Here is a 10,418-nt window from a genome sequence, read left to right on the forward strand (position 1 = left end):
ACTTGGGGGTCATCCTGGACTCATGGCTGAGCCTGGAACCCCAGGTCTCGGCGGTGGCTGGGAGAGCTTTTGCACAATTAAAACTTGTGCACCAGTTGTGCCCGTTCCTTGGGAAGTCTGATCTGGCCACAGTGGTCTACAGCCTTGTTACATCCCGTATAGACTACTGCAACGCACTCTACGTGGGGTTGCCCTTGAAGACTGTTCGGAAACTTCAACTGGTCCAGCGAGCGGCAGCCAGATTGCTCACCGGAGCGACATACAGGGTTGTGTCAGCTCCAGTGGCTGCCAGTTCAGTTCCGAGCACAATTCAAAGTGCTGGTTTTGACCTACAAAACCCTATATGGTTCCGGTCCAGCGTATCCGTCCGAACGGATCTCCCTCTACGTCCCACCCCGGAGTCTGAGATCATCTGGGGAGGCCCTGCTCTTGACCCCACCGCTATCACAAGTGAGGCTGGTGGGGACGAGGAGCAGGGCCTTCTCAGTGGTGGCCCCTCACTTGTGGAACTCACTCCCGGGAGAAATCAGGGCATCAACTTCCCTGAGTCCCCTCCGGGGTGAGAAGGGCGGGGTAAAAGAAACCGAAATAAATCTGCTTGTCCCATTTTGATGGATTCATTTCAATTGGTGAAACCTGAGGATGTGGACAAGGTGCTTGGAGGAATGACCACGTCCATCCTAGACCCCTGCCCATCCTGGCTTCTGAAGGAGGCCAGAGGGGGATTGGCTGGGTGGGTTAAGGTGGTGGTTAACGCCTCCCTTCGGGAAGGCAAAATTCCAGCGAGCCTAAAACAAGCTATAATCAAACCGCTGTTGAAGAAACCATCACTGGACCCCACTCAATTCGACAACTTTCAGCCTGTTTCCAATCTCCCCTTCTTGGGCAAAGTCCTGGAACGTGTGGTGGCCTCACAACTCCAGGCATTCTTGGACGACACGGATTATCTGGATTCGGCACAGTCTGGTTTCAGACCGGGACATGGAACCGAGACGGCCTTGGTCGCCTTGGTGGATGATCTCCGCCGGGAGCTGGACAGGGGGAGTGTGTCCCTGTTGGTTCTGCTGGACCTCTCTTCGGCCTTCGATACCGTCAACCACGGTATCCTTCTGGAATGGGCCTTGGAGGCACTGTTCTGCAGTGTCTCCGGTCCTTCCTAGAGGTGTTACTGGGAGACTCCTGTTCAACTCCACAACCTTTGTCTTGTGGGGTTCTTCAGGGTTCAGTCTTGTCTCCCATGTTGTTTGACATCTACATGAAGCCGCTGGGGGAGATCATCCGGAGTTTCAGGGTGCGATGTCATCTGTACGCGGATGATGTCCAACTCTGTCTCTCCTTCCCACCTACTTCTAAGGAGGCTGTCCAGACCTTGAACCGGTGCTTGGCCGCTGTGACGGTCTGGATGAGGGCGAACAAATTGAAATTGAATCCAAACAAGACAGAGGTACTCCTGATCAGTCGTAAGGCCGAACAGGGTATAGGGTCACAGCCTGTGCTGGATGGGGTCGCACTTCCCCTGAAGCTTGGGTGTGACCCTGGACTCATCGCTGAGCCTGGAACCCCAGGTTTCGGCAGTGACCAGGGGAGCATTCGCACAGTTAAAACTTGTGCGCCAGCTGTGCCCGTACCTTGGGAAGTCTGACTTGGCCACGGTAGTCCATGCACTGGTTACATCCTGTATAGACTACTGCAATGCTCTCTACATGGGGCTGCCTTTGAAGACTGCTCGGAAGCTTCAAATGGTCCAACGATCGGCAGCCAGGTTCCTAACAGGATCAGCACTCAGGGAGCACACCACTCTTCTGTTGCGCCAGCTCCTCTGGCTACCAGTCTGCTACTGGGCACAATTCAAAGTGCTGGCCTTAGCCTATAAAGCCCTAAACCAGTGGTTCTCAACCTTCTTCATGTCCCGACCCCTTAATACGGTTCTCATGTTGTGGTGACCCCTAACCAAAACATTATTTCTGTTGCCACTTCAGAACTGGAATTTTGCTCCTGTTATGAATCGTAATGCAAATATCTGATTTGCTAGATGTATTTTCATTCACTGGACCAAATTCACTGGACAATCCAGGAGCATTTTTAACCAAGGATGGAACTGAACTTGGCACACAGAACTTCCATGACCAACAGAAAATACTGGGAGGGTTTGGTGGACCTTGAGTTTGGGAGTTGTAGTTCACCTACATCGAGAGAGCACTGTGGACTAAAACAATGATGGACCTGACTTGGCACGAATGCTCAATATGCCCAAATGTGAACACTGGTGGAGTTTGAGGGAAATAGACCTTACCATCTGGGAGTTATGGTTGCTGGGATGTATAGTTCACCTAGTGTCAAAGAGCATCTTGAACCCAACCAACAATAGAATTGGGCCAAACTTCTCACACAGAACCCCCATTACCAACAAAAAAATACTGTGTTTTCTGATGGTCTTTGGCGACCCCTCTGACGGGACCCCTCTGACTTTGGCGACCCCTCTGACGGGGGGGTCGGGACCCCTCAGGGGTCCCGACCCCCAGGTTGAGAAACACTGCAAACAGTTCTGGCCCAACTTACCTGTTTGAACGCATCTCCTCCTATGAACCAGTTAGGACGTTAAGATCGTCTGGGGAGGCCCTGCTCTCGGTCCCGTCGGCATCACAAGTACACCTGGCGGAGACGAGAGACAGGGCCTTCTCAGTGGTGGCCCCTCGGCTGTGGAACGCCCTTCCTACAGATATCAGATCGGCCCCCTCCTTATTGGCAAAGTGAAGACCTGGTTGTTCGAACAGGCAGTGTAATTGATTACAGGAACACGGAATAACGGATGATGAGATTGGATTCTGATTCTATTGACGAGACACAAATGATTTGTCATATTGATGTTTAATCGTTGTTATGCTATTGTTTTTAAATGTTCTAATGGTTTGGTAATGTGTGCATTGAAATTGCTGCTGTTAACCACTTTGAGGGCTGAGAAAAGCGGTATATAAGTGAAGTAAATTGTAATAATAATAATAATATATCCCCAACCCATCCGCAGTCCCTTTGAGATTCAAATATATGCAAATATATTCAATTTCCCCCCAGTTTTTGGAGGTTTTCCGGTCCAAAAGAAAGGGGCAAGAGTTCTTCCAAGGTCTTGTGGATGTAGGTCTCGTCGTCCCCTGCCTTGGTCAGGTAGATGTCCCAGTCTTTGCCAAACTAAGGAGAAAGGGAAAGGTAGAATGAATGGCATGTGCTTTGGAAAACTGCAACTCTCCCATCATCATCATCATCATTATCATCATTATCATCATTTTGTGTTGCTCATGGATTCAAGTGCCTAGTTTCCAAAGATGGAGACTTTACACGAAACTTGGCGTTATCCTGACGTTGCCTCAACTGAAGCAACATCATCATTTCTTCCTGGAATTACTTTGCATCCCAATCAAGAGATAAAAGCAGGACATGATCATTATCATCATCTTGTGTCGCTCATGGATTCAAGTGCCTAGTTTCCAAAGATGGAGACTTTACATGAAACTTGGTGTTATCCTGACGTTGCCTCAACTGAAGCAACGTCATCATCTCTTCCTGGAATTACTTTGCATCTCAATCAAGAGATAAAAGCAGGACATGATCATTATCATCATCATCTTGTGTCGCTTATGGATTCAAGTGCCTAGTTTCCAAAGATGGAGACTTTACATGAAACTTGGTGTTATCCTGACGTTGCCTCAACTGAAGCAACATCATCATCTCTTCCTGGAATTACTTTGCATCCCAATCAAGAGATAAAAGCAGGACATGATCATTATCATCATCATCTTGTGTCGCTCATGGATTCAAGTGCCTAGTTTCCAAAGATGGAGACTTTACATGAAACTTGGCGTTATCCTGACGTTGCCTCAACTGAAGCAATTGTCTCCCATCATCATCTCTTCCTGGAATTACTTTGCATCTCCATCAAGAGATAAAAGCAGGACATGATCATTATCACCATCATCTTGTGTTGCTCATGGATTCAAGTGCCTAGTTTCCAAAGATGAAGACTTTACATGAAACTTGGTGTTATCCTGACGTTGGCTCAACTGAAGCAACATCATCATCTCTTCCTGGAATTACTTTGCATCCCAATCAAGAGATAAAAGCAGGACATGGTGATGATGATGATGATCATCATCTTGTATCGCTCATGGATTCAAGTGCCTAGTTTCCAAAGATGGAGACTTTACATGAAACATGGTGTTATCCTGACGTTGCCTCAACTGAAGCGACATCATCATCTCTTCCTGGAATTACTTTGCATCTCAATCAAGAGATAAAAGCAGGACATGATCATTATCATCATCATCATCATCTTGTGTCGCTCATGGATTCAAGTGCCTAGTTTCCAAAGATGGAGACTTTACATGAAACTTGGTGTTATCCTGACGTTGCCTCAACTGAAGCAACATCATCATCTCTTCCTGGAATTACTTTGCATCCCAATCAAGAGATAAAAGCAGGACATGGTGATGATGATGATGATCATCATCTTGTATCGCTCATGGATTCAAGTGCCTAGTTTCCAAAGATGGAGACTTTACATGAAACTTGGTGTTATCCTGACGTTGCCTCAACTGAAGCAACATCATCATCTCTTCCTGGAATTACTTTGCATCTCAATCAAGAGATAAAAGCAGGACATGATGATTATCATCATCATCTTGTGTCGCTCATGGATTCAAGTGCCTATTTTCCAAAGATGGAGACTTTACATGAAACTTGGTGTTATCCTGACGTTGCCTCAACTGAAGCAACATCATCATCTCTTCCTGGAATTACTTTGCATCTCAATCAAGAGATAAAAGCAGGACATAATAGTAATAATAATAGCCCTCTGTCTTACTCCAAAGCAAAATCACTTTAGACACCACACCAGCTGGGTAAAATCAGCAAGCAGTTTATTTAAGAATATATGTAGCTGAAAAAAGTAATTCACAGTAAAATTTAGTCCATCAGATGCAAAGGAACAAAGAGTCAAAGGAAATCCATAAAACTAGGCACTTGAATCCATGAGCAACACAAGAAGCATATATGAGCTAGGCAAAACTTGGTGCATGAAACTTGGCATTATCCTGCCGTTGCCTCAACTGAAGCAATTGTCTCCCATCATCATCTCTTCCATCAGACACAAAGGAACAAAGAGGCAAAGGAAATCCATAACACTGGGCACTTGAATCCATGAGCAACACAAGAAGCATATGCCATAGGCAAAACATGAGCTAGGCAAACCTTGGTACATGAAACTTGGCATTATCCTGATGTTGCCTCAACTGAAGCAAAGGAAATCCATAAAACTAGGCACTTGAATCCATGAGCAACACAAGAAGCATATACAAGCTAGGCAAACCTTGGTACATGAAACTTGGCATTATCCTGACATTGCCTCAACTGAAGCAATTGTCTCCCATCATTGTCTCTTCCTGGAATTACTTTGCATCTCAATCAAGAGATAAAAGTGGGTTCTAATAATAGTAGTAGTAGTAATAGTAACAATAATAATAATAATAATAATAATAATAATAATAATAATAATCCTCTTCCTGGCAAGGAAGGATGGAACAAAAGAGCAAAGGAAGGAAAGAAGGAAGGAAGGAAGGGAAAGAGAGAAGGAAGGATGGAACCAAAGAGCAAAGGATGGAAGGAAAGAAAGAGGTAGAGAAGGAAGGAAAAGAAGAACAAAAAGAAAGAAAAAGAGAAAGGAGAGAAGGAAAGAAGGAGAGAAGGAAGGAGGGAAGGAAGGGGAGAAGGAAGGATGGAACCAAAGAGCAAAGGAAGGAAGGAAAGAAAGAGGTAGAGAAGGAAGGAAGAGAAGAATGAAAAAAAGAAAAAGAGAAAGAAGGAAAGAGAGAGGGAAGGAAGGAGAGAAGGAAAGTAGGAGAGAAAGAAGGAAGGAAGGAGATACAGAAGGAAGGAAGAGTAGAATGAAAACAAAGAGAAAGAAGGAAAGAGAGAGGGAAGGAAGGAGAGAAGGAAAGAAGGAGAGAAAGAAGGATGGAAGGAAGGAAGGGAAGGGAAAGGAAAGGAAAGAGAGAAGAAAGAATAGAACCAGAGAGCAAAGGAAGGAAGGAAAGAAAGAGGTAGAGAAGGAAGGAAGAGAAGAACAAAAAGAAAAAGAGAAAGAAGGAAAGAGAGAGGGAAGGAAGGAAGGAGAGAAGGAAAGAAGGAGAGAAAGAGAGAAGGAAGGATGGAACCAAAGAGCAAAGGAAGGAAAGAAAGAGGTAGTGAAGGAAGAAAGAGAAGAATGAAAAAAGAGAAAGAAGGAAAGAGAGAGGGAAGGAAGGAGAGAAAGAAGGAAGGAAGGAAAGAAGAAAAGAGAGAAAGGAAAGAGAGAAGGAATGATGGAACCAAAGAGCAAAGGAAGAAAGGAAAAAAAGAGAAGGAAGAGAAGAACGAGAAAAAGAGAAAGAGAAAGAAGGAAAGAAAGGGAAGGAAGGAAGGAGAGAAGGAAAGAAGGAGAGAAAGAAGGAAGGAAGAAAAGACAGAAAGGAAAGAGAGAGGGAAGGAAGGAGAGAAGGAAAGAAGGAAGGAAGGAAAGAAGCAAAGAGCAAAGGAAGGATTGATTGTGTCTCAATCAAGCGATAAAGCGGGATAAAATAATAATAATAATAATAATAATAATAATAATAATAATAATAATGGCAAATATTTAATACGTGCGACTCTTATTGCAATAGCATTTTGACACATTTGTGGTTTTGTCGGTTTGGTGGTTGGTGTTTATTGTGTTGCATTGACACTCTGGCCGTCGCCTTGCGTAACGCCCTGCCAATCATTGATTCGAAATGACACCTGCCCGCAGTTAAACTGTAATCGGCTGGTCAGTGTGAAAGGAGGAGAGCAGTGGACGGAGGGGCGACCTTTGAGCCCGAGTTTAGGAACGGTCACAAGAGGAGAATATATAGTTCTTTACCTCTCTGAGCACTTGCCGGCACGCTCCGCAGGGCACGGCGTAGGAGTCCTGGCTCTTGCTGCGGAAGCAGAAGAAGGAGAATGAATCAATCTATATATATAAAACTGCTCTGGGCGTCATTCGTACCTTCAAAACAAAAGAACCAATGAACGAAATCACACCACATTTGGCAACAAAACGTCTCACAACACAAGGAGTGACCATCACTCAAAAAATTATGATTTTGTCATTTGGGAGTTGTAGTTGCTGGGATTTATAGTCGTGGCTCCGATCCTTCCTGGAGGGTCGATCCCAGATGGTGAAGCTGGGAGACGCCTGCTCGGACCCCTGGCCCTTGACCTGTGGGGTCCCGCAAGGCTCCATTCTGTCTCTCATGCTTTTCAACATCTACATGAAACCGTTGGGAGAGGTCATCCGGAGTTTTGGAATTGGGTGCCACCTCTACGCAGATGACACACAGCTCTACTACTCTTTTCCACCAGACTCCGTGGAAGGTCCGAGGATACTGGACGAGTGCCTGGCCGCTGTGTCTGTCTGGATGAGGAACAGGCTGAGGATCAATCCCAACAAGACAGAGGTCCTCCTGGTCGATCGTAAACCAGATCGGGGTATAGGGTGGCAACCTGTGTTGGACGGGGTTACACTCCCCCTGAAGCCACAGGTCCGCAGATTGGGAGTCCTCTTGGATTCATCGCTTACACTTGAGGCTCAGGTGTCGGCGGTGTCTGGGAGGGCTTTCGCACAATTGAGACTCGTGAGCCAACTGCGACCATACCTCGCGAAGGCTGATCTGACCAGGGTGGTCCATGCCTTAGTCACCTCCAGATTGGACTACTGTAATGCGCTCTACATGGGGCTGCCCTTGAAAATGGCTCGGAAATTCCAAATTGTCCAACGAGCAGCGGCCAGGATGTTAACCGGCGCTCCTTACAGAGAGAGGTCAACCCTCCTGTTCAAGGAGCTCCACTGGCTGCTGTTTATCTATTGAGCCCAATTTAAGGTGCAGGTGCTTACCTACAAAGCCCTGAATAGTTTGGGACCCGCCTACCTGCGCGATCGCATCTCTGTGTACGAACCCACACAATCTCTTTGATCATCTGGAGAGGCCCTACTCGCACTCCCACCACCATTGCAAGCGCGATTGGTGGGGACTACCGAGAGGGCCTTCTCGGTGGTGGCCCCCCGACTCTGGAACTCACTCCTCAAGGACATTAGGCAAGCCCCAGTCCTGGCAGTCTGTCCCAATTCAAGGTGCAGGTGCTTACCTACAAAGCCCTAAATGGTTTGGGACCCGCCTACCTTCGCGACCACATCTCTGTGTACGAACCCACACGATCTCTTCGATCATCTGGAGAGGCCCTAGTCGCGTTCCCACCACCATTGCAAGCGCGATTGGTGGGGACGAGAGAGAGGGCCTTCTCGGTGGTGGCCCCCAACTCTGGAACTCCCTCCCCAAGGACATTAGGCAAGCCCCAACCCTGGCAGTCTGTCCCAATTCAAGGTGCAGGTCCTTACCTACAAAGCCCTAAATGGTTTGGGACCCGCCTACCTGCGCGACCACATCTCTGTGTACGAACCCACACGATCTCTTTGATCATCTGGAGAGGCACACAGTCCCATTACACGCAATACACGGAGAGGTCGTGGTACCCACCAGCTAATGGCAATGGCGCGGAACTGGGTGTGCCCTTCAGAGACCGCCTTCTGGATCGCCGTGCGTTCGGCGCACACCCCCAGCGGATAGCAGGCATTTTCGACGTTGCATCCTAAAAAACAAAAGCCCAAGCTGGTTATGGTCTTGCTTTGCAAAGGTTTACTATCACAACGAGACGTCTATCCATTTCGAGATGGACACAGTCCAAATGGTGACTCCCAAGACTTCAATTAAGAGACTCTTGATATTTGATTAGAGACTCCCAGCATTTTAATTGGGGACATTCTGGCGACGAGAGTCATCAGGCTTGTTTGAGAGCAGACTTAGGGATCTCTACTTTCCTAAGAATTAGCAAAAAGAACTTGTTCCCCTACCACGTCACTGATTCCGTAGAGTCATGGCAGCTTGTCTCCACATTTTGAGTCATCAAAAGCTTTGTCTATGCCGAGATGTAATGTCAGAAATATATGGTCTTGGCAACCCCTCTGAAACCCCCTCACAACCCCTCCAGGGGTCGCAAACCCCACATTGAGAAATACTATCCTAAGCAGACATCTCTTTCGGATGTCCAAGAAGAGTGACTCGAGCTGGAAAGTGGAATAAGAGAGTTAGAAGAGCCCACACGGAAGAGACGACACGGAAGAGACCACCTAGTCCGTTTCCGAAAACGAAGAGAGGGATAGGAAGTGAGATTTTCCACCTTCTCTGCCAGAAATATATGTTTTCTGATGGTCTTGGCGACCCCTCTGAAACCCCTGCACGACCCCTCCAGGGGTCGCAACCCCCACATTGAGAAATACTATCCTAAGCAGACATCTCTTTCAGATGTCCAAGAAGAGTGACTCGAGCTGGAAAGTGGAATAAGAGAGTTAGAAGAGCCCACACGGAAGAGACGACACGGAAGAGACCACCTAGTCCGTTTCCGAAAACGAAGAGAGGGATAGGAGGTGAGATAGTCCGCCTTCTCTGCCAGAAATATATGTTTTCTGGTGGTCTTGGCGACCCCTCTGAAACCCCCTCACGACCCCTCCAGGGGTCGCAACCCCTATGTTGAGAAACACTGTCCTAAGCAGACATCTCTTTCGGATGTCCAAGAAGAGCGACTCGAGCTGGAAAGTAGAATAAGAGAGTTAGAAGAGCCCACACGGAAGAGACGACACGGAAGAGACCACCTAGTCCACCCCTTGTCCTGCTGGAAAAGCATGGTCAGATCCACATGAGTGAATGGGAGCCCATTTCCATCCTGTATCTCTCTCCTCTTCACTCACTCACCTGCTTGTCACATGTAGTGCACTCACTCACTCACTCACTCACCGGTGTAGATCTTTCCGTCGGAAGTCAGGAGGGCCGCCCCGACGGGGTACTTGCTGTAAGGGCAATAGGCAAAGGCTTTGGCTTCCCGCGACTTGGCCAGAAGCAGCTCAACAGGGCCAGATCCGGCCCGCTCTGGACGGGGCCCGCCGCAGGCCATGGCACTCGTTGGGCACCACAAAGGAGAGATTTCGACGAGAGAACGGTGTGCCAACGCTATGCCCGTGTCTCTGGCTCTGTCGCAATCCGGTCAAGGGAGCTTTTTTTTTTTTTCTGTTTAGTTTTTTTGGTTTTTTTTGTTTTTTTTTTTTTTTTTTTTGTTTTGTGTTTTTGTTTTTTTTTTGTTTTTTTTGTTTTTTGTTTTTGTTTTTGTGTTTGTTTTGTTTTTTTTGTTTTGTTTTTTTTTTTTCCTTTGTTGTTTTCGCAATCCGGTCAAGGGAGCTACGTGGCAATGTTACACCCGCGTTCAAATACCAGACGGTTCGGACACACCATCGAGGTGGAAACTTGTGTACCAGGAGAGCCACAAAA

The 10,418-nt window shown here is 47.1% G+C and overlaps 1 protein-coding gene across 1 annotated transcript; it reads right to left on the reverse strand.

The window, feature by feature from the left end:
- Window positions 1-2,849: 2,849 nt before the first annotated feature.
- On the reverse strand, window positions 2,850-10,143 carry CDA (cytidine deaminase). The gene is made up of 4 exons (XM_067472878.1): window positions 9,891-10,143; window positions 8,577-8,688; window positions 6,923-6,980; window positions 2,850-3,186 (listed from the first exon to the last, which is right to left on the reverse strand). Exons 1-4 carry the CDS (start codon window positions 10,045-10,047, stop codon window positions 3,058-3,060), a joined length of 456 nt encoding a protein of 151 aa, XP_067328979.1. The 5' UTR covers window positions 10,048-10,143; the 3' UTR covers window positions 2,850-3,057.
- Between the last annotated feature and the right edge of the window lie 275 nt (window positions 10,144-10,418).

Source organism: Anolis sagrei, chromosome 13 (genome assembly GCF_037176765.1).
Source record: "Anolis sagrei isolate rAnoSag1 chromosome 13, rAnoSag1.mat, whole genome shotgun sequence".
Lineage (NCBI taxonomy): Eukaryota > Metazoa > Chordata > Lepidosauria > Squamata > Dactyloidae > Anolis > Anolis sagrei.